The 27,438-nt window shown below is 41.3% G+C and overlaps 1 protein-coding gene across 5 annotated transcripts in view; it reads right to left on the bottom strand.

Moving 5' to 3' along the window:
• The window catches only part of ATP13A4 (ATPase 13A4), a 120,012-nt gene that overhangs the window by 78,204 nt on the left and 14,370 nt on the right, over positions 1-27,438 (bottom strand). For 4 of the 5 annotated variants that reach the window (XM_073895525.1, XM_073895504.1, XM_073895515.1 and 1 more), the window contains exons 2-3: positions 14,248-14,421; positions 1,942-2,088 (exon numbers count right to left, since the gene is read on the bottom strand). In XM_073895525.1, the coding sequence (XP_073751626.1) occupies positions 1,942-2,088; positions 14,248-14,421 (321 nt within the window). Of the gene's footprint in view, positions 1-1,941; positions 2,089-14,247; positions 14,422-27,438 lie in introns of those variants that run through there. The other variant, XM_073895520.1, reaches the window with a different exon arrangement.

The raw sequence follows: 27,438 nt of genomic DNA, 5'->3' as shown, positions 1-27,438 counted from the left end.
CTTTAAAGGGCAAGCTGTGGGAGAATGTGAGGCCCCTGCTCCATTAGGGGCCCTAAAGCCAGAGGATGTGAAAGCACAGACTGAGACAGAGAAGCTTATAAAACATAATAGACCGGAACATGAGCAGGTGAAGGCAGCAATAATGGGGAACGAAGAGGTTGCTGGTAAATTTTACCTCAGGCCAGAAAATAGAAAGTCCCATTATCTCCTGATAATTTCTTGAGGCCAACTCTCACAGAGTGAGAAGAATGATCCCCCGTCATAGACCTTTCAAATATCTTTAACATTCCCCTAGCAGGAGTCAACTCTGCCTGGAGTTTCTCTGCCTCCCTCATCCCCTTCAGAGGCTCTGGACACCAGTAAGATGTGAAGGAAAATATTTGCATGGAGTGGAGTTTATGTGCCCATTTCCTGGAACTTCAGACCAGGAAATAGTAATTAGGACATCAGGAGTATGTGGTGGGGTGATTTTCATCTTTCTGCTCAGAACCAGGAAGCTTGCCCCTCCCCAGGCTTCCTGCTGCTCATTTCTTGTTGGAACACGTTGTGAGAGCATCCTGTTTTACAGGTTAAGCACTGGGTTTTCCTTTTGCCTGTGATCCCACCACGATCCTTAGAGTCTCCTCTTAGCCTGCATTTGTAAACCTGACAGAGCTCTTTTGCTGCAGGTCTCCAAACTCTCCCTGAAGGGCCTGAATGGTTGTCATGTTGGTACTGTTGCTCTCCTCACTGTCACCGTAAGTATTGTCATGGCTGAGCCTGTGGAACCTCCTCCAATGTCAGTGGAAGTTTCTGTCCTTTATGAATGTAGTTCAGCACAGTTCACCAATCACCTTAATGTCCACCTTCTCATCTCAGGTTTACAACGGCCTGAGAAACAGGCACAGAAGGAGTTATTGCTCTCATTTTATAAATGAGAAGCTCAAGGCTCAGAGAGGCAGTAATTAGCCAAACTCTCTAAGTCATATGTGGTCAATGAGGATATCAAGCCTGGTGCCAGAGCTTTCCATTTCAAGACCTCTGCCCCTTCTTTACGTTTTGTTTATTTGAACTGTTCTTCATCTTGTTGTCCATTTATTTGTTTGATGCAATTAAAGAAGGTGGAGGTCAATAATAATCTCAGGTCCATAAAACTGATTTGGGATGCCTACTTTTCCAGGTGAATAACCACCTGACAGATTATGCAATCTGTTAGTTGAAGGTGTTTGACCTCTTTTGTTTTTGTTTGTTTGGGCAGTTAAGACAATTGGGTGATAACAATTGACAATAGAGAAACTCAGCAACTGACTTTTATTATTTTTAAAAATTGACCTTGAGCTCATAAAACTAAACAGCTGTCTACACACACATCAATTTAAGAGAAAACAGTCTGTCTTATAAAATATGTCATTAATATGAATGTTAGCTAGTCAGAATCTAAGTAGTATTAATTTAATATGGAGAAGAGGGAGTAACCCAAATACATTTGAATGACAGAACTCAAAATAAGGTCATTTTGCAGACATAAGCAAAGCCCCTGGGATGTTTCTGGGTGATTATCTTTCAGTAAGAGAAACCCTGTTTCATAAGTTATCATACAGGGCCTGATGGTACTAAGAGCTAATGTGTACTGAAAATCTACTATGTACCTGGCACCTTATTGATCTTTGTATCCCTTAACTTATTGAATGTCATCAATGAACATTAGAGGCAGGCATTTTCATCATCATTTTATACATGAGGAAACAGGCTCAACAGAGTTTAGTAACAGATTCCAAGGCTGTACAGTTTAAAAGGATGAAGCTGAGATTTGAACTCAGCTCTGTCTAGCTCCAAAGTACATGTTCTTTATAAGGTTCTATGTATACTATAGAGGATTGGCATGGTGGAGGATCTAAACTTATATTTTGGGGGAGAAAAATTACATTTCTCTAGAATCAGCAGTTACCATAATTTACTTACCTTTAGGTCTGGCTTTCTGATGGCTCTATTTATGATGAACTCTTCATCTGTAATGAGAGGGTGGTCAGGAGTGACACCAAACTCGCTGTTTAATGATGACAGGTAGATCCACATTACCTTTTTCCATGAGTAAGTTTGGAATTCATCCTGAGGAAATAGACACCAAAACCCCCACGAAGTTAAGAGAAGTCATCAGGCTAAAATCCAACCTAGGAAACATCATTTTAATATAATCCTGTAAGTTTATGGAGTTAATAAACATTCTACACAATTATATGCCCTTGAACACTAGTAGATATAAAGCCTTGAAGGAAAAAGCCTGTCATCATTTATCAAGGAATCTGGGTGTGAATATGACTCAATGACACACATAACAAAATTCAAGGTAGGGAGGTAGATTCTCAGAAAAGAGCTAGTTTTCCCTATTATTCTCCAAGCCATGAGGCCATAGCCAGATGCAAAATTTCACAGGAAAAAAAAGGCAAACAAGCAAGCACTCCAAAGGGTTTCTTCTGGTCTCTGAGGATGGGGAAGCCAGATCAATCAAACCATCCCAGGGTTTCCGGGCTTAACTTCAATTCTACCTCTTCCAGGACAGCCCCTGTAACACTATCTTGTGGGGGAGGGGGTGAGTGCGGGGCTGGGGAGGGGGGATTATCACTATCCTCACTCCTAAAGATCCCAACCTCCCCCACTTTCTTTTTTTTTATTATTATGTTCAGTTAGCCAACATGTCGTACATCATTAGTTTTTGATGTAGTGCTCAACGATTCATTAGTTGCATATAACACCCAGTGCTCATCACATCACGTGCCCTCCTTAATACTATCACCTGGCTATCCCATCCCCACACCCCCCTCCCTTCTGTAACCCTCAGTTTGGTTCCCGGAGTCCAGAGTCTCTCATGGTTCGTCTCCCTCTCTGATTTCTCCCCCTTCAGATTTCCCTCCCTTCCCCTGTGGTCCTCCGTGCTATTGCTTATGTTCCACAGATGAGTGAAACCATGTGATGATTGTCTTTCCCTGCTTGACTTATTTCACTGAGCATAACCCCCTCCAGTTCCACCCTAATCACTTTCTGCTTTGTATTCTCTTAGTTCATCTAGACCATCTGGAAGGTAGGAACCATGTTCTATTGTCCCTTATATCCCTATCCATGTGGAGAACTGTGACCTGCCCGGTGAGAGTGAACAAATGGATGTTTGCCCATAACTGAATGCATGGTTTGAAGGTGCCCAGAGGTAACTGTCAAGAGTTTAGCACAGGTAGGATTGAAGGAGGTACCTTCCTGCATGAGCCTAACTGAAGCCTCTTCCCTTGAAGTGCACTGCTGACTTCATCACAGAATAAAACTAGAGTGAGCAGCACTGGCTTGAGTAACAGGCACCACAATGGTACCTCAGGGACAGACACGGTAATAACTGTGATCATTATCTGAATGGGTAAATGCTATGCACAAAATCCACTAGGATGACTGGGACACTTCAGGAGCTAGGAAGGATGGCAAGGGAAGTCCAGCCTGGGAAACAATTTGATGCCTAAAGAAGGTAGGTCAGAGCTGGGAATTATCTCCACCAAACCCACATTTGCTGGGAAGAGTGTCCCAGCTGATGCTGCAAAAGGTCAGAGAGGAGAAGATTCAGTCGTTGTCGGAGCTACTCTCTTACATTGAGTCTCCTCAAGAGAAGCCCACTTCCATGGCTTTGCTCCTTGGGCTTCCTTAGCCTGCAATACATGTCCTTCTTTACTCTCTTCAAGCCTTCATACGGCTAGCCTAATCATCCTTTAGGGCCCAGCTCAAAGTTCACATCATGGGAGCCTCTCTAATTTCTCTTTCCCTAAACTATCAGGGTACTTGAATCTTTACCTATCACCTTACCACTCCTCTTGGACTGTGGGTAGGGACTGCATCTGATGGGTATCTGTGCTCAGGCAGGCCTAACACAGCTTCTGAGAGACAGACAGAGACCAAGCCAGGGAGAGACAGAGAGGTAGGGTGGAGGGGAAAGAAGGGAAAGTAAAGCAAAGGGTGTGGGGATGGAATGGGAGACAAGGAGGGGAGAGAAGAAAAGGGAAGGAAAAGGGAGGGAACAGAAGAACGGAAGGGGAAAAACAGTAGAAATTTGAAAGTTAATGGATTAATTCCAAAAACCAGTAAACTTGGCTATTACTCTCATTAAAAAAAGAAAAATATATATATATATATAACTAAATCAAATTAAACCAGATTTGCATGGAGTTACCTTCAGAGCCTAAAAATGACTGAAGATGGCTAAATTTCTAATGACTGAGCCACTGAACTGGTGGACATGTTCTAGGTATTGCTGGATACGTGACAACACCAGAGGACACAACTTGACGTTGACATATTTGAGCATTATATGGCTTTGCCTTTGACCACCTCAGGTGGGTCGAAGGGTGTGTTGTTCTGAGGGGGTTTTGTTTGAATATCTAATAATAAGAAGAAATAGTTAACATTGATTTAGCACTTCTGTTCCATGTACTCCATCAGCGAGGCTCAAACCAGGCCAGTCTGGTATGGGTAGAAAGGCCAGAACTGAGACCTGAAGCCAGGTCTTCCCACTCCAATTCTTGGCTCCTTCCTCTTTGTTTCAAACAAGTTGTCCATGGTTTTTGACTCATGTATGAAAAGTACCATGAAATCTGCACCATATAACAAATAGCCTCCAGTTTCTCACAATCTCTTCTCTCTTGACAGCAGAGAATCCGATTCCTAAAACTAAGCTTGTCACCCTTTGGCCCTGTGTGACAGCAAACAAACCTCTGGATTATAATGCCTAAAAAGGGAACGGTGAAGTGGAACACTGGAACTCCCAAGCTTTCCCAGGCCAGTGTTAATCCAATGCACTAACTGCATGCCTCAGTCTAGGTAAGTATGAGACCAAAATTCATCTATATGCCTCCATCTTATTACATAAACTGTGCCATAATTAAATCAAAGGTGTTTGGATATATTTGCCTTTAAGTTTATTTCTTACCATCCCTCTTACCCGCAAGCCCTATAACCCATAATTCTATGTAATGGAAAGTATAAATCTTTTTTTTTTTTTTTTGAAAGGGAGAGCACATGGGTGTGGGGGTGGGGGTGGAGTGGGGAGAACCGAAGAGGGAGCCTGACTTCAAGCTCAGTCTCACCACCCTGAAATCATGACCTGAGCCGAAATCAAGTGTCAAGTGTCCAACGCTTAACCGACTGAGCCTCCCGGGCCACCGATATAAAGCAAAGTATAATTCTATAGGTCAAGTAAAGATACCATATGCACTCTTGGTAACAACCATTTTGGTTGTTAGAATAGACTAGAACAACCATTCTAAGAGTAGAATTTAAAATAATAATTTACATATGGTATCTTTACCATATGTAAAAATGGTAACAACCATTTTTCTTAGAGTGGGTGATAATACTGATTTTCCTCTTGCGTACTGCTGTGTTAAACCCTCTGTAAAATCATTCATATTTTTTAAGAAATTTATCCAACTTTTTAAGGAAAAAAAAAAAGCAGGCAAAGAAATGGAGGGAAAAGTGTGTCAGTGTGGGGTGGGCACTCCAGATAGCACCATCAGCTTCTCCCAGTTTTTGGTTTGGTGTTGTCCAACATGGAAAAAGCACAGGCCCCTTCCTGAGCAGATCTCAGCTCTGAACCATCTTGAAAATCATTGCAACTCTCTGAGCCTACTTTTCTGCATCTGGCAAGTGGGATGAGAATACCACATTTCATGGATGCTTGAAGGATTAAATGCAATAATACATAATGCACATGGTCCAAGGTCTGGCCTGTAGCTGAGTGCAACAGATGCTCATTGGCCTATGGCTCTGTGCCTTATTTTCTACAGCATGTTGTTCCTGAGATCTTTCCGTAAGTAGGAACTCCCTTTGAGGAAATGTGAGAGTCTCTGAGAGTCTTTCGATTTATTTTTCCTTTCCGAAAAAGAAGCAGTTTTACCTGGAAATGGTTATTTCACTTCACTCTGTTTCCCAGCTCTCTCAAGCAGTTAATGATCCATAAGAGACTTAAGTGCACCAGAGGAGCTACCACTTTAAATAACCGCTTTGTAATGCAAATAATCCACACTGTTTGCTTGGCAAATCTAGACTTTTAACACCTCAAGTCTCACTGAGCAGTCTTTACCTTCTTTTTATCAAGAGAATTAACCAGCTCAGTCCCTGAATTCTAAGAGTAGAATTTAAAATAATCCAAGAGTGCATTTCAAAGAACTGAATGTACACAGGGGATCTTTGTTTGACCTGGACAGAAAGGGGTAGGGGGAACCTGGGCATTTTTTATTTCCTGTGGCCTTGCAATTTCTGAACTTTGAAATGCCAGACTCACTTTTTTTTTTTGGCACATAGTGAGTGGCCTTGCTTATCTTCTTATAACTTTTTGTAATGCCCGTCTTATCTGTGGGAATTTTAGAGTAGTGTAATGGTCACTTTAAGTTCATGCCAATGCTGTGACTGACCTCCTTGTGTAGGAGTTTGCTACACAAAATATACTTCTTAGCTTGCCTTAAGAAGAAAAGTAACCCAGGGTGCCTCGGTGGCTCAGTCAGTTAAGCACCTGCCTTTGGCTCAGGTCATGATCCCTGGGTCCTGGGATGGAGCCCCGCATCCGGCTCCTTGCTCAGCAGGAAGCCTGCTTCTCCTTCTGCCTCTTCTCTCGCTCATGCGCGCTCTCTCTCTCTCAAATAAATAAATAAAATCTTTAAAAAAATTAAAAAAAGAAGAAAAGTAACCCATTGCAAAGGTCCAAAGAGGTATCAGAATGTCAGTACTTTTCACTTGAACATGGATACATCGCAATGCTAAAAGCATAAACTTTAGCTAAAATGAACTACCTAGAGGATTATGGATAAAGTAATAATAACTTACATTTTTCAGGTTCTTTCTGAAACACTATGGTGTCTTTACAGACCCATGACTTTGGCAAAATACTACTCTTTCTATATTTAATTATCACTTTTTTTTTCTTTCCCTTCTTCCTTGGTCATACCCATTGATACTCTTAATAGCTTGACCTCATATTCCCAAAGTTGCTTAGCTGGAAAAAGTTGACATTGGCTAGAATGTAGGATTTAGTTATAAAATAGAGAAAGAAAGTTCTGTGCATTGAAGAAATCTCACACTAGTTATTGTCTCAGTACTCTTGGGACATGTTGACCAAAAAAGGGGGAAGGGGTGCTATGGGGAGAAGACAAAGCAGGGAAGTTATATGACAGAGCAAAGGTTATATCTATGTTTGTATGAAAAAAAAAAAGGAAATCCTGAACAATTCAGCATATACATTTGGAGAGATTAAGTATTTTGTTTGTTTTCATGATCATTTTCTGAGGGAAGAATGGGTAGTAAGTTACCTGACTCATTGTCTGAAATATCTGGAGATGCAGTTCATAGTAAGAAGTAACAAATAAAAAGTCAAAATTGGTTTTACAAAGTGTGTGGTAACCAAGGCCCATGGAATGACTACATGCCAGGCATAGATTTCATCAAAGCACATTACACGTACCTATCATCTCATTTATTTCTCATGAAAATGTGGCAGGTACTATTGTTAGCCCCACTTAACACAAGAAGAGGAAGGAAGTGGAGGCCGAGTAAGGGGGCTGGTAAGGGGGCTGGTACTTACCAGTAAGTAACTTGCCTGTTATGGATTGATTCCATATGTTGAAGCCCTACCCGCCCAGTGTGAGTGCATTTGGAGAGAGGGCCTTCAGGAAGTAATTAAGATTAAGTGAGGTCATAAGGGTGAGGTCCTAATCCGATAGGATTGGTGCCCTTATAAGAAGAGGAAGAACTAGACCTCTCCCTGTCCCACAAGGTAGCTGTCTATTTGCAAGCCAGGAAGAAAGGTCGCACCAGAAACTTATCCTGTCAACACCTTGATCTTGAACTTCTAGCTTCCAGAACTGTGAGAAAATAACTTTCTATTGTTTAAAGCATACCAGTCTGTGGTATGCTATTATGGCAGCCTAAGCTAATACATTGCTCAAAGTAGGTCAAAAGCCACACTGGGAATGAAACCCAGGCAGTCAGGCTCCAGACTCTACTCTTCCACCATTTTACACTATCGCCTCTGTGGAGTCTGCTCACTGGCCAAAGGATAATAAGATCTCCAGTTCTGACTCCAGTTCAGCTCTCAATAGAAGTTTTTCTTTCACTGCTTACAGCTATGGGACCCTGAACTCTTCTTTAAACTTCTCTATGGGTCCATCTGTAAAATAGGGAAAAAATAATCTCTACCAGAAAAGACCAAATGAGGCAACATATATGGAAATACCTCACAAACTGTAAATCACAATACAAATGGCCCTGTTTTAGTAATCACAACAGCATGGTACTGGCACAAAAATAAACACATAGGTCAATGGAACAGAATAGGGAAAACTCAGAAATAAACCCACAATTATATGGTCAATTAATCTTTGACAAAGGAGGGAGGAATATGCAATGAGAAAAAGTCTCTTCGACAAATGGTGTTAAGAAAATGGACAGCTACATGCAAAAAAAATGAAACTGGACCACTTTCTCAAACCAAACACAAAAATAAATTCAAAATGGATCAATGGCCTAAATGTAGGACCTAAAGCCATAAAAATCCTAGAAGAGGGACGCCTGGGTGGCTCAGTCAGTTAAGCGTCTGCCTTCAGCTCTGATCATGATCCCAGGGTCCTGGGATCAAGTCCTGCATCAGGCTCCTTGCTCAGCAGGGAGCCTGCTTCTCCCTCTGCCTGCCATTCCCCCTGCTTGTGCTCTCTTTCTCTGACAAATAAATAAATAAAATCTTTTTTAAAAAATCCTAGAAGAGAGCACAGGCAGCAATTTCTCTGACATCAGCCATAGCAACATTTTTACTAGATATGTCTCCTGAGACAAGAGAAATAGAAACAAGCATAAACTATTAGGACTATATCAAAATAAAAAGCTTCTGCACAGTGAAGGAAACAATCAACAAAACTAAAAGGCAACCTAGTGAGTGGGAAAAGATATTTGCTAATGACATATCTGATAAAGGCTTAGTACCCAAAATATATAAAGAACTGGTACAACTCAACACCCAAAAAACAAATAATTCAATTAAAAAATGGGCAGAAGACATGAACAGACATTTCTCCAAAAAGGACATATACATGGCCAACAGACACATGAAAAGATGTTCAATATCACCCATCATCAGGGAAAGGCAGATCAAAACTACCATCAGATATCACCTCACACTGGTCAGAATGGCTAAAATCAAAAATACAAGAAACAAGTATTGGTGAGGATGTGGAGAAAAAGGAACCCTTATACCCTGTTGGTGGGAATGCAAACTGGGGCGGCCACTGTGGAAAACAGTATGGAGTTTCCTTAAAAATATAAAAATAAAACTACTCTACAATCCAGTAATTGCACTACTGGGTATTGGCCCCCAAAATACAAAAACACTAATATGAAAGGATATACGCACCCTTATGTTTATTGCAGCATTATTTACAATAGCCAAATTATGGAAACAGCCCAAGGGTCCATCGATAGATGAATGGATAAAGAAGATGTGATACACACACACACACACACACACACACACACACACACACTAGAATATTATTCAGCCATAAAAAAGAATGAAATCTTGCCATTTGCAAGCCATGGATGGAGCTAGAGAGTATAAAGCTAAGTGAAATAAGTCAGTCAAAGAAAGACAAATACCATATGATTTCACTCATATGTGGAATTTAAGGAACAAAACAAACAAGCAAAGGGAACAAAAGAGAGCGAGAAAGAGACAAACCAAGCAACAGACTTACCTAGAGACAACAAACTGATGGTTACTGGAGAGGAGGTGGGAGGGGGATGGGTAAAATAGGTTATGGGGATTAAAGTATACACTAAAAAAATAAGTAAGTAAATAAATAAATAGCCCTGTGTTATGAAGGATAATGGCTTAAAAACTATTTGTCTTAACAGAATCATTTCTGATAGGAGAACCCACAGACTCTCAGGGCTCTCTGACTGGAGGTCTAAGGAAAAACCACACTGAAATAGGGGGTGGGGGAATGTGATTCAGAAGAGGGAATGTGTACCTAAAAGAAATATAATACTATCTTCGCTTACTTTCTCAACCATGACCTTTCGCTTTAGCATCTTTGTAAGAAAGTGCTGGTAAATGAGAGTCTATGGACTCTGAGAAACAAACTGAGGGTTCTAGAGGGGAGGGGGGGAGGGGCATGGGTTAGCCTGGTGATGGGTATTAAAGAGGGCACATACTGAATGGAGCACTGGGTGTTATACGCAAACAATGAATCATGGAACACTACATCAAAAACTAATGATGTAATGTATGGTGATTAACATAACATAATAAAATTAAAAAATTTTAAAAAGAAAGTGCTGGTAAAAACCTCAAGACCATTTATTACAGATTAAATTCAATTTATTTAATTGAATAAAATAAATATCGAGCACCTGCTGTGGCCATGTACTAGATGATGTGGAGAGTGAAAAGTAAGCCATAGTTTGTCTTCAAAAAGCCTATAATCTAATAAAAGAAAAAACTATAAAAAAAACTATAAACTATTCAAAAAACTATAAATTGTAGCATAGTGGGAAAAAACTCTGGATTTAGAGGGTCAGAAGGCAGGTGCAAGTTCTTTGTCTACACTATTCCCTTTTCCTGGGCTATTTCCCATGTGCCCCTCCCCACCAGCCACCATCACCTTTTGACTCATCATCCTTTGGAGCTTGGAAAGACTTTCTTGACTTGGTCAAAGCCCTATCTCATAATCCTACCATAACCATGAACCTTTCCTAAGCAGCACTTACAACAATTGGATGTTTACAGTTATTTGTGTAGTGATCTAATGAACTTCATGAGGTCAAGAACCTTGATTTGACTAATTGTTATTCCCCACTCCCCGCTCATGAGCTACCACTGTGGCTGGCATACAACCTGTGCTCATCAAATTTATGAAGGAGGGAAAGAGGGAGAGAGGGGTAGGGAGGGGGGAAGCCTGGGTGATATTTACTAGGTTTACTAGACTGCAAAGGTGTTATCTGTATCCTCATCTGTAAAATAGAGACAGATGATAATGCCCACTTTCCAGGAATGTTATGGGAATTATTTGAAATAGTCAGTGAGATGCTGTTTTATAAAATGTGAAATGAATAGCATTTTAATACAAGGCAGATTGCAAAAAGCATTATAGCAGTCAGAGGTGAAAATACGGAGCTAAAAGAGAATGAAGGAAAGGTAATTAATTTCCCCCCAGCATTGAGGCAGAGAATGGATCAGCAATGGAGAAGGAGGTAGATGGCTGAGGGATGAGTAGGTTTTCATAAATAGAGGTAGAACACCTATTTTCTAAATTCGCTCTATAGAAAACGCGTGTGTGAGTGTGTGCATGTATGAGTTGAGTCCTCACCAGAATGTCACTCTACTGGACAGGGATTTCTATCTGTTTTGGTCATAGCTGTATTCCCAGTACCTATAACAATGTCTGGTACATGACTGGTGCTCAGGAAGTATTTAGTGAGTGAATAAATAACTGAATGAATGAAGAGGATAGAGAAGAGCAGAAGAAATGTTCCGAGTAAAAGCATAGACAAAAAGTATCTGGCTCCCTTAGGAAATGATGTTGATGTGAGGCACCTGGACTTGGAAAGGCCAGGCTAAGAGAAAGAGGGAGAGATGAGTCAGGGATCCAGAATATGTGAATACAAACACTGGTGGCTGAAGAGCATCCTGGGGAGCTGGTGGACTTTGGATGCCATTTGCATGGCTGATTTGCAGAATTTTTGAGTTTCCTAACTAAAGCCCCTAGCACCGACATCTTTAGGTAAAACAGAAGGGAAAGGCTCCCCGTTAAAACACTGAAATGAAACACCCTCATTCAGCCTAGTAACCACTCATCACATTCTCCTCTGCACATCGTGGAACTTTGACAACATGTGACATATGACAGGGAAAGAAAAAAAATGCATCTGTAATTAGAATAAAGATGAAAACTATGGAAATCATCAGGAGCATCTTAATTCAAAACACCAATGAATGTAAATCATATTATTTGCATAGAAATATGGCAACCCTACAGATATCAGTTAAAATCCAGAAGTAGATGAATAATGAATAAAATGCCACTTTTAAAATTATAAAATAAAAGTGTAATTACTCTTATATTTTGGAAAAATCTCCCTGTTAGAGGGGCTTAATAAGAGATGGGGAACTGAAAATAAACTGAGTGCTAAAGACTCTTTAGTCAGTACATCATGGCCTCCCCTTTTTTTTAATGTTAAGAAATGACTACCTAATCAGTATCTGTGATAATGATCTGTAATCTTACCAGTGTGAGATTGATGATAAATACCAAATACTGATTTTTTTAATAACATGAAAAATTGACATATAACACATTTTCAGGTAGGAGTCTTCTTAGCTCTCTTTAATGGGAAGTCTTTATAGTCCAGCTATCGTAATACAATTCAAATAAAAAAATTTTAAGGTGTCATTTAATGCAAATAACCTAGCCACAGACTTAAACTATTGGGGCCCAAAGCACATTTTTATCTAAGGCTCAGATAGTAAGAATGTTTGATATAATTGAGTTCTTGTCTAATTACATAAAGACTAATTTAGAACCTCATTTATTTGGAGAGTCTCTGGCATAGCAAATCCATTTAAAATGACACATAAGAGGAGGTAATTAAAAATTAAAGTTGAAATCAAGATGAAAAAGGCAAGATTGAAGCTGGTTTAGACTGCTCTGATTAGTCGTGGAGGGCAGTGAAATGGGAGAAGGGCTTAAAAGGCTTTGAAAGAGACAAAGAAAGAGGAGGATGGATCACAGCACCCTAAGGCACCAGTGCTTTTTAAAATTTTTCCAATATGTATCCAGTTGCAAAGTCGACCACATGCAACCAGGAGAGGTGACCTTATTGAGCATGGATGAGTTTTGGGGATTCGCAGGCACTAGACCTCTTTCCCATGTCCTCCATCCTGGAAGGGAATGTTCCTGGCTAAAAAGGGAAGGACACAACATCCAGACAAGCAGACCGTTATATGTGGTGCACCTAGTCTATAGCAGGCTCTTTTGTATAGCAAGCTCTCGGAGCTGCTACAGCAATAATGCATTCACACTCACTCACAATTAAAATGGTCTTTGAACACATATTTTACAGTTTGCAAAGGGCTTTTACATACATAACCTCACTTCATCCTCACACCAATGCAAGCAAGAACAAATACTTTTCCTAGGCCTATTTCCCAAGTGGAGATTTTGAGGTCCTGAAGGGGTAGGTAACACTCCTGAGGTGTAACACATCTAGAGTGCTAGGACCTCTTGAATCCCGTATCCCAAACTGTACATTCATTCCCTGTCGGTTGACAATTTGTTTATTTCTCTTACTGGATGTTTTAGCCCAGCAGAGGTTGATTTATCAATAGTTTGGTTGTCATTCTGGGTCATTTGGGCTGATGCGTTGTGAGAAACGCTCACTAAAAGTCAGCCAGAGATGGGTCATTCTGTGAGACTGTACTTTGACTCCCATCAAAGGGAATAGTCACTTCAGCCTATCAGCCACCACATATTTATGGAATCCCCACCACATACAGGAACTAGGGATGCAGCGATTAGCAAATTAGAAATAATCCCTTCCCTTGTGGAGCTGACATTCCAGCAGAAACAGGAACGACATATGTTGCCTAAGTGTAATGAATGTGAGGAGGAAGTATTAGCTGAGCAAATTCAGGGAAACTCGCCTAACACCAGGACCTTGTATTAGCAGAGAGAGACAATGAGCTCAGAACAAGACGGCTGCATTTTTTTTTTTTTAACCCTAGCGTATCTACAGGATGCAACACACTCCCGCAAAGATTGTGGCTCTTTCAAATCAACAGAAGACAGCATCCTCTTCAGAGGGGTGCTCCCCATCTCCTCCGCACCACTCCCCATCCCTTCCTGCAGAGTTGCTCCAGGGGGACTAGGGTAGGTATGATACATCAGGACATCGGAGAAGCATCCATGGGAATTTTTTATCTTGTTGCCTGACTTAACTACTTCACATTACCCCTCACTTTCAGCTATTCAGATGGTTATTCAGGCTCTAATATTCATAAGACTCACAAGTTTAAAAGGAACACCCTGAGAAGTAGGTCTTCTCAATGAAATCCCATCATACACAAATTATTGAGTTCTTGGTGAATAAACGCAAGGCTGTGATGGAATTTTTCCATGTGCACATCTCCCATAGCCATCCTTTAATGAGCTGTCCAGGAGAAAGGGCCACCAGGTACAAAGCCAAATGCACACTTACTGTTGTCCTCAGCAACACGACGTCTGCCTCTTGCAAGGAACACGGGACACAATTTGCCCACACATGCCAAGCGGGTCTCCAGTAAAACACCAAGGGCAGAATTCCAAATGAGAAGATGGATCCAGCAAGACAGAGGGTTTTCCGGCAGCCTTGAGTCCGGTAGCCAAATATCTCCTGGGGAAGAACCAAAATGACCCCAAATATTGGTTAAGCACAGTAAATAGTAAATGAACCAATTGGGATTTTGGTGATAAAACTGGGGGCGGAAAGTGAAGAAGTTGAGGAGAGGTTGAGAAAGTGGAGAATCCCTAACAAAATACCACATGATCCCAGGCCTCCAGGAAGTCACAGTCAACCTGGGAAACTCAGTTTCTACAATTCGAGCACCTGGCTATCCTGTCCCAAACACTGTGCTAGGCGATACGTTATCTTAAGTCTCTTGAGCATCCCTTGACTAGGGTAATATTACCCTCATTCATAAATGATGAGGCTGAGCTCAGAAAGCCTGAATGGAAAGACCTGGCCAAGGCCACAGAGCTAGGAAGTTCTGCTTCCAAGATTCAAACCCCGGTTTGATCCACAGCCTTCACAGACATGACCATGAGCTATGTGACGGGAGGAACAGATGACAGCAACAACCAATGATTCCCTTGGCTGGGACCAGCAGCCACACGGGCAGGATAGAACCAGGCCCTGAGTGTGGAGTCTGGATGTGATGAAAGTGTGTGACCCACAAGAGGATGAACAACTAACTGCGAACCTGCCGTCGGGGGTTTGGGCTGGAGTTGTGCATTCCCACCCTCCAGCCTTGTACAGTTGCAAAAAGAATTTTACACCATGGGGGAAAACCCATAGAAACTATTTGGGTTATTGAACCCTTGCTATGAGCTGGGAGGGGATTGGAGACCCTGGACGATACAATGATGAGCAAGATAAGAGTCTTCTAATATATTTATAATCCGGACAACCTTCTTCCTTCCAAGTATAGCCTGAGACAGAATGGAAAAGCAGCCCTTAAGTTTAGGGCCTCAGTTCCACAGTTATATCACACAAAGTCAAAAGTATATGTTCTACTGATTCTCATAGCCAAAACTGAGAAGTCGAGTATCTTGGTTAAAAGTACATTCTCTGGACCAAGACACATTGGACGGAAAGCCTAACTCTGCCACTTCCTGGGTGTGACCCTAAGCAAGTTATTTAGCCTCTTTATTCTTCAGTTTCTCATCCATAAGACGGGGTGGTGATAGGACCTACTTCACAGGGTTATGGTAAAGATTAAATGAGTTACTATGTGTAAGTGCTACGCATGCATTTATTGCCGCTGCTGCTCATGCTGCTGGTACTGCTACTTCTACTATCATCTAGCCGTTTCCCCAGAAGTAGACCTGAAAATCTACCCCTCAGTTTATTGGCATTTAGATCTAAGAATTCCTAGTGTCACGAGTCTGCTCCTGCTAGGATTGCCTGTTAGGATAACAAGGGAGCTGGAACATGGAACTTTAAATCAGCCACCTTCTCTGTCTCACCTGATAAAGATTACATTATCAGGGGGGTTTCTGTGATCCTTGGCTAAAGGCTGTTTTCATGTGTAATTTTGGGGGGCCTTCCTCATATTAGCAGTGCATGCAGGTGCTGACTGTCTGCCTTGGGTATTGTCCACATTTGCCATGCCTTGGATAAAATGTTCACATTAACTCAGAAACATAAGCTCTTGGCTGATTTTGTAAACTAGAATGTCTATCTTGCCATGAATCCTCTTTTGTCCCAAACTCTAGCTCTTGCTCTCCAGCTGCCAGGCCAGGAATGGTTCTGCCCACTCATCATTCCTGAAGCAATGCTTTGCTGACCCCACATTGAGCAGGATCCCAATCCTAAATCCCATACCTGTCCTGAGTCTACCCCATCATCTTTTCCCATGTGCTTTTTAATGTCCCTACATTTTGGAACAGGTCAACTTGTACCTGACAACCTAGACATTATATCATATTTAAAAGTCTATTTATATTGTCCATCAATCGAGCCCCCCATGCAATATGTCTGCGTTACGCCAATTCTAGAAGCACAAATCTCCCTGTTACCATGCATTCTTTTATGGGCTATGCAATGAGAGCCCTCTATTGTTTCCAAATTGTCTTCATGTTCATTATCAAAATAATATAAGCAGGAATTATTATCTTGAATTTCCAGCTAAGAAAACTGAAGTTTAGACTTACTATATATAATAGATATGATTAGCAACTATTATTGGTAACAATGATATCAGCTAACTTTTACTGAGCACTTCAAAGCCCTTGACCAAGCACTTTTCATCTACTCTCCCATTTAGCTGAAAGAGATTAAGTAAGTTTCTCAAAGCATAATGCTCATCAGTAACTCAAAACTAGACCTCTGCAGCACAGGGCGAATTATGTGAGCTGGTCATTTCCACTCTAAGGTTCTTCTTCATTCTGCCTTAGATTTCAGCTCAATTTTACAAACAAGTTTTAAGTGTCCACCAAAGAGCAGACATGTGCTAGACACAGAGATGAATGAGACAATGCCTCTAGCCTCAAGGAGCTCATTAGTTTAATGGAAAGGGAGACACACAAACAGATAAGAATAAACAAGGTTAGAGCAATAAAAGGGTTATAGAGAGGAATGACTATATAAATTGTCATCTGAATTGGGTGCTACTAAGAAAAACACTGGTACAGCAGTAGACCAGAAGTGTCACAGTCAGGCCAGGTGAATATCCCCTAGGTACACCAGAGTGTTGCTTTCAAAGCTTGCCTGCTCTCAGTTCTGCGGACACTGTAGCTCATGTCCACTGTGGTGGACATAGTAGCTCATGACCAATAGTCCATTGCCAAACTTTTAGCAGAAAGGCTGGAATAACGTGGACAATGAGCGTTCAATTATTGCTTATTGAAGTGAGTTGAATTGTACTGACTGGAAGTACATTGTTTTGCAGGGACTATTAATAGATATTGGATTTAAAATTGCAAAAATTAGCATGGTGCTGTTTGTTAGACCCTGTAGCAGTTTACCTCCTACATTATGGAGTGCCTCCCACATCCCTGAAAATGCTTGAGGGAGCCATCTTTCTACTCTGCACTCCACCCACCCTTCCCTCCCACAAAAAGGAATCAATCAGCAAAAAAAAAAAAAAAAGAGAGAGAGAGAGAAAATGTCAAAAGAATATCGCACTCATGGCAGTCTACATGCATTATGAAATAGCACACTGTCCCTTTCTTTATCTCCCCTTCTACCCACAGATTCTTCTGTTCCCTCTGTCCCTGGAGATCTAGGTCCTTTGCATTCCTAAGGGCTTAATCTTTGGCTGCCAGCTGTCCGGTCTTCTCCCCTGCAGAGCCCCTATGTTCAAGAAGTCAAACTTCCGTGCTCCAAAGCAGTGGTTTCAACTACCTCAACCAACAGACCCCCTTAAGTCTGCAGACCCTATCGCCAGAAAAAAAATGCACACAGATGCTTACAAATAGACTTCTCCATAGAGATTCAGGGAGTTCCCACAGTCTAAGTAAGACCCTTCCCTAGAAGTTTCATAAGGCTGAATCAAGGCTGATCTGTCCAGTTTACACTCTGTACCTGAACTTAGGGCCTGACACTAGGTGAGCATTTAATGAGCATAGAGGTATGAAGACAATGCTTCTGGAAATGCACATGAGAGGGTGATGAGAGCAGGACATTGGCTGACTCCAGGAAACTTCAAGGGTAAGGTCATCATCTGGGGGCTCACCAAATCCTGAAAGTGGCTCTCAGCCTTCTAGTCCCAGAGCCTGCTGGCAGAACTCTTCTCAGAGAGAAGATTCAAGCTCACCAGGTCCAAGAGACTGGTTGGAATGAAAGAGTTAGATGTATGTAACCATCACAAGACCAGATGAATACATGGGTAGGTATTAAGAGTTTGTTCTCTTCCCAACAGCACTGTCTCTGGGTGTGATTGCCTACCAGTGGAGCAGAATGCAAGCATAGTATTTAAAATGGGCTCTGGCTCTTTTCTGGCCATCTCCCACCCTGACTGACATGGCTTCTTTAAACATTGTAATTTGGGCTCCTGGGTGGCTCAGTCATTGGGCATCTGCCTTCGGCTCAGGTCATGGTCCCAGGGTCCTGGGATGGAGCCCCACGTCTGGCTCCCTGCTCAGGGGGAAGCCTGCTTCTCCCTCTCCCACTCCCCCTGCTTGTGTTCCCTCTCTCGCTGTGTCTCTCTCTGTCAAATAAATAAATAAATAAACATTGTAATTCATTCAATCAAATTACAGTCAAATCCCATCAGCCTGGAAGCCATTTATTCTCTTTAAGACAATTTTGCATTTCTTTACTGGCGCCATTAAATATTTGAAAGTTTAAGCAATTTGTTTTTTAAAAGTTTATCTCCCTTATGATAATCTTTTTACCCTTATTTCCAAATTTTAGGTGTGAAGAGACTGTTTCACAGTACTAAATTGTACTAAATGAATGCAATTTATATCACTGTTTATCCCCACCACACACCCTACTCCGATTTCTACCTCAGTAGTTTCTTGCTCGACACTTTAACGCTGAAGGATGATTTCCCAAAGGTCCCCTAAGTTCATTTGACTTCTAGACCAAAGTGAGATATTCTCAACCTGAATGAATGAAGACAGAAATCTTAAACTGGAGGCTCAAGAAGAATGGACTGCAGACAGGTTTCTTGTTGGCCTGGTAAGCATTTCTCAAAACTTTATTTTGGTCCCCCAGTTACTTTCACATAAACATTCTGATTTCTAGCTTTTCTTTAAGATAAATCAGAAATCATGACAGCACTGTACCCATATTCTTGTACCAAAACAATCAGCTGGAGAGCACCAAATAATCCAGGAATTATACCAACACCATCCGTTGAGAGAGAGGAGGAGGCCCTGCAGTACATTCATACAATGGGATCTTACACAGCATTTCAGACAAATCAGCTCCAGCCAACACTCCACAACATGGTTGACTCTTCGTAACATACTAGTAAGTGATAAAAGTCAGTGCAGACAATTACATAAGCATGGAAACATTTTTACAAAGTTAAAAACAACAAAAATTTAAAATGTATTTTTGGGATAGACTTAAATAAAAGAAAGCTACATCGAAAGGAAAGCATTGATTGATGAAGGCACAATATAGGACAATGGTTACCCCCACTGAGGCAAGGCAGGACCACATTGTCAAAGGTGGACTATTGTTAAGGTCCTAGCTTTTGCTGGGGGTGGTGGGGTCATCTCGTTATTATAAAGAACTGATTAAAGAGCTAACTGAATTAATGCAATGCAGCATTGACAAGTAATGAGAGTGTCAGGAACCAAGGATTATGGACAATCTAATTGTGAGCACCTGAAGGAAAAAAGGAAGAAAGAATTGATCAGAGTAAGAGATGCCCCCCTTTAAATGAGCAGGTGGTCCCCTATTTCTCATGGTCCCCGCCATGCTTTCTCTTTCCCTCCACACTGAGGCCATATGTCAGATTCATTTCTCATCTCATACTGGGCCTGCTCAATGAGTTACAGCCTCGTCCTGTAGGCCAGTGGTTCTCAACCAGGAATGACTCTGCCACCAGGGGACATTTGGCAATAGCTGTAGACATTTCTGGTCACTTTCAACTAGGTGAGAGGTGATACTGACATAGCTTCTAGGTCAAGGCTAGGATGCTATTAAACATCTCTCAACGCAGTTAGACATCTTACAGTGCAGAGGACAGCTACTCTTCAACCTCCACAACAAAAACTTCTCTGGCCCCAAACAAAGCTGAGGTTGAGAGACCTGAGTAGGTAATGAGTTTCCCCCACCAAACCTAAGCAAGTCCCTAGGTCCTAGTGCCTAGGATGTCCTCCTCGGCACTCAGAGGAGAACTAGAGAATTTTGATACTGAAATCTATGGTAAAAAAGGATTCACACTTCACGACAAGTGCCCACTAAGATCAGTAGTGGGTGCAGCAGCTCGTTTTGCAGATGAGGAAAACTGAAGTGTTAAGAGAGAAAGCAAATTGCCCTAGTGGTCTGCACCTGCCTCCCTCCCCAAACTAAGCCACTCTTGCATCACCTAATTCTGCCCTGGCCACGCCAGCCACAGTCCTGGAGCCCTTTTCTGCCTCGGGGTCTTCCCACGGCTGGATATCTCTCATCTGTGGAAGCCTCCTTTAAGTCTGTTCTTCTCAGAGAGGCCTTAGCCAATCTCCTATATAATCCCCTGATCTCACCCACCCTTTATAATACCTTTTTAGCATTTTCACAATTTGTACTTAGTATATTTTGCTTGCTGCTCTAACTCCCTCTTTTCCACCCCCCACAAGACTTTAAGCTCTATCAGTTCAGGATCCTTTCAAGTTTGTTTCCTTCAATATGTTTACCTAGCCCCTGGCACATTATCTGCATGTATTAGGCACTCAGCAAATATGTGCTGAATGGATGACTAAATCAGTGAGTGACTGTACTAAGGGAAAGAGGGAAGGAAGGAAGGAAGGAAGGAAGGAAGGAAGGAAGGAAGGAAGGAAGGAAGGTTGGTCTGGAAGGTAATGAATCCTTACTCTTCTTGTTCCTAGCCCTAGTTAAACTGTATCCATTTCTTGGATTCTCTAAAAATTAAATCATTCCAAGGTATGGGGAAAAGGAAACAAACAACCTCAAGATACTGCTCTGCTTTGGTCATTAAGAAATGTATTTGCGTTATGCTCAAGTTAATCTTTAGGGCTAGGTTTCTTAAACAAGCACTTCCATTTTTCTTTTTCTTCCTCCTTATTGTTTGTCTCTTGGAGCTGAAAAGTTGCTAAAGGTAAGACTGAGTCTCACAAACTCCTTACCTTCAACAGAAGCAAAACAAGGGCCTGGGCTGCAAGGAACAAACTGATTTAGACCTCTGCTGCCCAGGCTCCGGCTTTGGACCAAAAGGTGTGTTCACAATTACCTGTGAGTGAACTATACTAATTTCCCCGTCTTGGAAATTCCACTACAAAAAAACAAAATTATTTTAGAAATGGATAAAGAAAATATCACTACTCCAACTAAAAAATGACTTTCGAAATAAAGGAATACGTCACTGCTTAACAGCTGAGTACCATTTTTCATTAACAATGTTGACATCCATTAACTCATGGCAAGCTTGTGCCTTGAGGGAATCCTTAAGAGTCTAGTGACCTGTCCACTATTCACTATCCCATGACAAATATTTGGAATGTCACTTAATTTCACTCCCAGCTCTGGATTCTCACTTCTCCCTCCTTCCTAGCTTTAGAATGTCATTTCTCTGGCCATTGACTCCTGGTTCTCTTGCTAAAGCCTTACTTCACACAATTACAATGGGAAACAGTGGAATGACACCTGTGTCAGGTGTCAGGCCCCAGAACTAAGGAACTCATCATAAAAATGTTTAGGTGCTACCTCCAAGCATAAAGTCTTCAGGCGTCTTTCCTTAAGTTCGACTCAAATTGCCCACTGTGTCTAAGGCCATGGGTAAAGTAGGTCTGCTAGAGGTAAGTTTCCCACCCTCCAGGGGCTGAGATGGGAGATAATGAATTAAATAAATTAGTATTTAATTAATTAAAATATGATTCTGGGCAGAAAACATTGTGACATCTGAAGAACATTGGAAGAAAAATGCTTTTAGGTTCAAAGAGATGAGGATGTCCAACTGAGATGATAATTAGGAAGCGCTTTCTGGGAGCATTATTCCTGAAGGTGGACTTGGAGAGGACTGGAATTTCAAGTCAGGAAAGGAAGGTAGAAGAGTCACTCCAATCGGAGGAACCAGCCCGGAGCAAAGGTGTGGAGCCTGAAAAAATGGAGGTGTATTTCAGGACAAAATGCCAGTTTAAGGTAGAAGGTCAGTCTACTGTGGTGTTAGAATTAACCCAGTCATGTCAGGCCAGTTAATGCACTTTTGGGAGGGACTTTGGGATTCAGGGATGTATAGTCTACTGCAGCTGGCCAGTGGCCAAAAGTTGCTGAATCCTTAAAATCTACACCTCCATCTTCCCCCCTCCACACCCTGCAAGTGGACCTCTCGTGGCTTCCTCAAAACTGGTGTCCTCAGGTGAAGTCAGGGGAAGAGGCTGCTGCCTATGGCCTTTCTAGCTGGGCAGAATCTGATTACGGGAACAGGAAGAAGAGACGTGTACGAGACTTTAGTGTCCTTTGAATAAGCAGGGTTTCTTCTCTGCTCAGGATGTTGCCAGCCTGGGCTATGGAAACTCCTCTTTGTCACACTAGTTGGCTGGCTGAAAAACAACCTGTCCCACCTGTCAGTGGCAGACAGGTTGGTAATACCCTGCCTTGTGAATAATTGTCCATCTAGCTTGGCTGAAGCTCATGAAAAATCAGTTCATGTAAAAAACTTCTAGTATGTCCTTATCACCCTAAATATTTATTTTTTTCCACATTCTGATTTAATCCTCACAACTCTATAAGGAAGTTAATATCCGCCATGGGCAAGAAATAAGGAAGGTGGGGTTCAAAGAAGTTAAAGAATGTACCTTTAGTCACCCTGCTGGTAGATAACAGAGCCAAGCCCCTCTTACTTAAAACTGTTTCCTTCCCCACCCCAGTCTGCCTCTTCTGAAGGCATTCTGTCCTCAGCCCTTGAAATCCTCATTTGACAAGTGTCATGGGGCACACGGCTTGAACTCTTGCTAATTGCTAATGTTTGAGCTAGTGGAGGTGCTGCCCAGACAAGTTCTTAGGTTCCCCTTAAACAAGTTTTCACAAGCTCAAACTGCAGAGGGAGAGGAAATAGGCAAGAGGGACTCCACCCAGCAACCAGATGGTGGTTTCTGCCAGCAACATCCTAATCTTCTGGTCTGGCGATCTTGGGCAAGAGGCATTTTCTAGGTTCTCGTGTGGTGCTGAAATTAAAACTTCTCTTCTAATGATGTCTGAGTGACGTAAGACAAAGCACAGACAGGTCAGTATGTGGGACTACTGGCTTGTCTGGGCAGCCTACTCACTGAACAGGATAAAGATCCAAGACGGGACGGGGCAGGGAAAAAGGCCACACTTCAAGGCCAAACACTTGGGTTCAAGACTGGCATTCATTTTGCCACTTACTAATTTTATCATCCGGAAGTCATTACCCCATCTAAAAGTTAAGAACACTAATGTTCACAAAACTGTTATGACAATGAAATGGAATAACAGTGGTAGAAGCATTATTCAAATAGAGGCTATTGTTATTATGAGGGCAATTAGACTTAAAGTTAATTAGTAAACCCTGAGGGATGGCCTGACATGTCTGGCCCCTCTTTATCATTAAGATCTCAGCTTCCTTGACCACAGGGTCTCAGGAAGCCATCCAATCACTCCTTAGCACATCATCCTATTTTAAACCTCTACAAGCCCTTATCTCCATCTAATATTTTTATTTGTTTTTTTTTTTTTTTTTTGTGATCTGTTCCTAGCATGTAAGTTCCACAAGAGCAGAGCTTTGGTCTATCTTGTTCATTGCTGGATCCCTATCACAGAGTAGAACAGTTCCGAGGACATGATAGGCCCACAGATATTGTTTGAATGCACCAGTGGCCCCGATTATATGGTAATTCCTTAGATTGGAATATCATTAGACTGGTAAACAGAGAGGCCAAAAATGGTAATAATTGACTATTAACACCTGATGAATCATAGCAAACATCCAGTCAAACATCATTTTTCAGGGAAGAGAGCTGAGACTTTTTTTAAAGATTTATTTATTTATAAGAAAGAGAGAGAGTGGGAGGAGGGGCAGAGGGAGAGAATCTTCACGCAGCCTCCCTGCTGAGCATGGAGCCCAACACAGGGCTCAATCTCACAACCCATGAGATCATCACCCATGAGATGATGACCTAAGCCTAAACCAAGAGTCAGATGTTCACCGCCTGAGCCACCAGGCACCCCAAAACCTGAGATTTTAAGAGAATTCTCAGATAAAAGCACACAGAGAGAGAGAGAGAGCAGAGGAAAAGCAATGATCTCCTTCCAAAGTCAGCCTCCTACTCTTTGACCAATAGAGAATTTATCCCAACAATAAATTGTATCCCTAAGTATTATTATTCGTCTTTCTCTCCAGGTATGATTATTTGTTACTTACCATAGGATTTTAGAAAATGAAAGAGGGAGAAGTATGCTGTCATGAATTCTGAGAGAGAGAAAAATCAGAGATGACCCAATCTCATATTTCTTTCACAATGTGAAACTCCCACACCTCCAATGAGGCAAACTCTACTTCCTGTGGAAGGCTGTTCCATTTTCAGACAACTCTACTAATAATTACACCATGTGCCAGACATTAGGCTGGGGCCCAGCAGGTGTACTCTGAGCTCCCTCCCACTTAGCACACACGGACGCACCAAACACTGCCCTTTCAACCAGAAAAACTCCATTTCTACCTGTTCAAACAACATAAAATCAATATAAGTATATTGATTTCCATTACAAGTTTATGCCTAAACAGGGCCTGCATAGATAAAAATCATTTTGAAAAGCATGAGATTACCAAGTTCTCTCATTAAGAAGGCCGGAAATCTTTTCCACAGTTTGGAAGTGAGTTGAAAGCATTCACTAGAACAATGGTCACCACTGGTTTTCAGAATGAGGAATCCTTTCTGAGCATTGCTGTTGAGAGATAAATTGTCAAGACCACTTTGGAGAGCACTTTGGCATTACACAGTGAAATTAAAGATACACACATTGTGTGATTCAGCACTTCTACTTGTATCTTCTCTACAGAAACTTTACCGGAGTTACCAGGAGTAACTGGGTGTACCTGGGTACCAGGAGACACAAACAAGAAAAATTCAAAGCTGGAAACAATCCAAAAGTCCATCAGCTTTTAGAAAGTATAGTCTTACAATGATATATTCTGACATAATGCAAATAAACTATAATTTTGTGCAGTAATATACATCTCACCAATCTAATAAGCAAAAGCAGCAAAACACAAAAGAATATAATCAGTGTCATTTCAATCACAGAAACCTCAAAAATATTGTTATGGTATGCATACATAGTTAGAAAAATATTTTTAAAGGCAAGAAAATTATAATTATACAAGCCAGGTGAGAGGTCACTTCTGCATGGAATAGGGGCAGACAGCAGAGATGGGTCATAGTTAGGGCAGGCCCCAGGAGAACCTCTGGAGTGCTAACAGTGCTCTCTCTTCTGACTCAGGCAATGATCATACCAGTTTCGAATTATTATTAAATTGGCTGTATATATATATTTTGCACATTTATGACATTTCAAAAACTGCCAAACACTCTCAAATGAGTTCTACTTTTGCTTCTGAAGGTTCTACCAATGCTTGTTGGGCATGCATGGCCTTGAACCCAAAGCAATAACTTTAACACTTATCAAGAGTCACACCCCACAATTTTGCAATACCTTCTCCCAGAAAAAAAAAAAAAAAAATCCTAGCAATCTTTAAAAAACACCATTCATATAAGACTCTATGACGCCTCCTCAGTCAGAATTAATCATAAGTTTAAAATTGAACTCATTAACCACACGCTCCTCTCTCCCTGCGTTACCACTACCACCACTACACATCCAGTTATACGATTCAGAAATCCAGGAATTCTCTTTAATATTCTTCTCCTTCTCCCTCAACATCTAACTAGTCCAAGGTCTAGTGATCGTGTCCTCTAGATATTTCTCAAATTGGTCTCCTCTTCTCCATCCCTGATACTCCTGCCTTATTAGTTCAACCAGTGCTCACACTAGAATCACGGCAAGTGTCATCATGTCCCAGTTTCACTTCTCTCTACACTGTTGTTCACATTGTTACAGAGCTACCTTTCTAAAGCAGACATCTGATTTTAATTCCTTATAGAGTGACCAACCATTCCAGTTTGTCCAACACCAAAGGATTTCTCAGGATGTGACCTTTAGTGCTAATGTCCAGAAAGTTCAGGTAAACCAGTGTGGTTGGTTACCTACTCAAAACCCTTAAATTCCTTTAGAATGGCATGCAGAGTTCTTCCTAATCTTCCCCACACTATCTTTTCAGCCTCAACTCTCTGCTCTCCCAGTCCCACTCCACCACACACACATACACCCTGCACACCAGCTTTGCCAAGCTGCATTCAGTTCTCCGAATGGAATGTGCTTTGTTCCTTTACATCTCAGTACCTTTGTACCTTATGTCTCCTTGACTTGGAATGTCCTTCACCCTAATTGGGTTTGCTGCTAAACTCCTATTCATGCATCTAGATTCTTTTCAGTCGGCACTTTCCCACTGAAGTCATCCAGGAATTGGCTGTAACTTCTTCTGTGTTCTCACAGAAAATTGTATATTTTGCTGTCAGAGCACCAGCCCACCGAAGTCTATCCTCCACCAGATATTGAGCCCTAGGACTTTTCATTGTATACCTAATAGCTTGCACAGGGACTCACACATATTAAGTGCTTAATAAATGAGGGAGGAAGGAAGGGAGGGAAGTAGGAAGGGAGGGAGGGAGAAAGGGAAGGAAGGGAGGGAGGGAGGGAGGGAGAGAGGAAGGAAGGAAGGGGAAAGAAAATAAAGGAACTCTAGATCAATCTTCTTCAGGAACACAGAAGCAAAAATCTTCAACAAAATATTAACAAATAGAATTCAGCAATAAAGAGAATTATAAACCATTACCAAGTAGGATTTATTCCAAGAATAGGAAGCCACTTTAACACTCAAAAATCAATCAATGTAATCCACCATGTTAACAGACTAAAAAAATGTTTTTTTAATTTAAAGATCACATGGTCATAACAATTGACACAGAAAAAAACTTTCGACAAAATTTCACACATATTCATGATAAAAATTCTTAAGGAAATAGGAATGAAAACGCACTTCTTCAACTTGATAAAGAGCATCTTTAGAAACATACAGGTAACACTAAATTTAATGATGAAACAGTGAATATTTTCCCAGATCCCTTAGGAACAAGATGAGGATGTCTACTCTCACTGCTTTTATTCAACGTAAGAGTTGTAGCTAGACAGGAAAAAGAAACAAACAGCATACAGACTTAAAACTGTTCCTACTTGCATGTGATAGATTTTTTTCCTTTAAATTTTCTTATTGTTATGTTAATCACCATACGTTACATCATTAGTTTTTACATGTGATAGATTTTTATATAGAAAATCCCAAGGAATCTACAAAAAAAAAAACCCTCGTAGAACGAATAAGTTAGTTAATCATAGTAATAAGATGCAAGATAAACATATAAAAATCAATTAATT

This window comes from Callorhinus ursinus, unplaced genomic scaffold (genome assembly GCF_003265705.2).
Source record: "Callorhinus ursinus isolate GAN/ISIS: 27379988/994484 unplaced genomic scaffold, GSC_fseal_2.0 scaffold1, whole genome shotgun sequence".
In the NCBI taxonomy this organism is placed as follows: Eukaryota; Metazoa; Chordata; class Mammalia; order Carnivora; family Otariidae; genus Callorhinus; species Callorhinus ursinus.
This window is presented reverse-complemented; position numbering and strand designations above follow the sequence as displayed.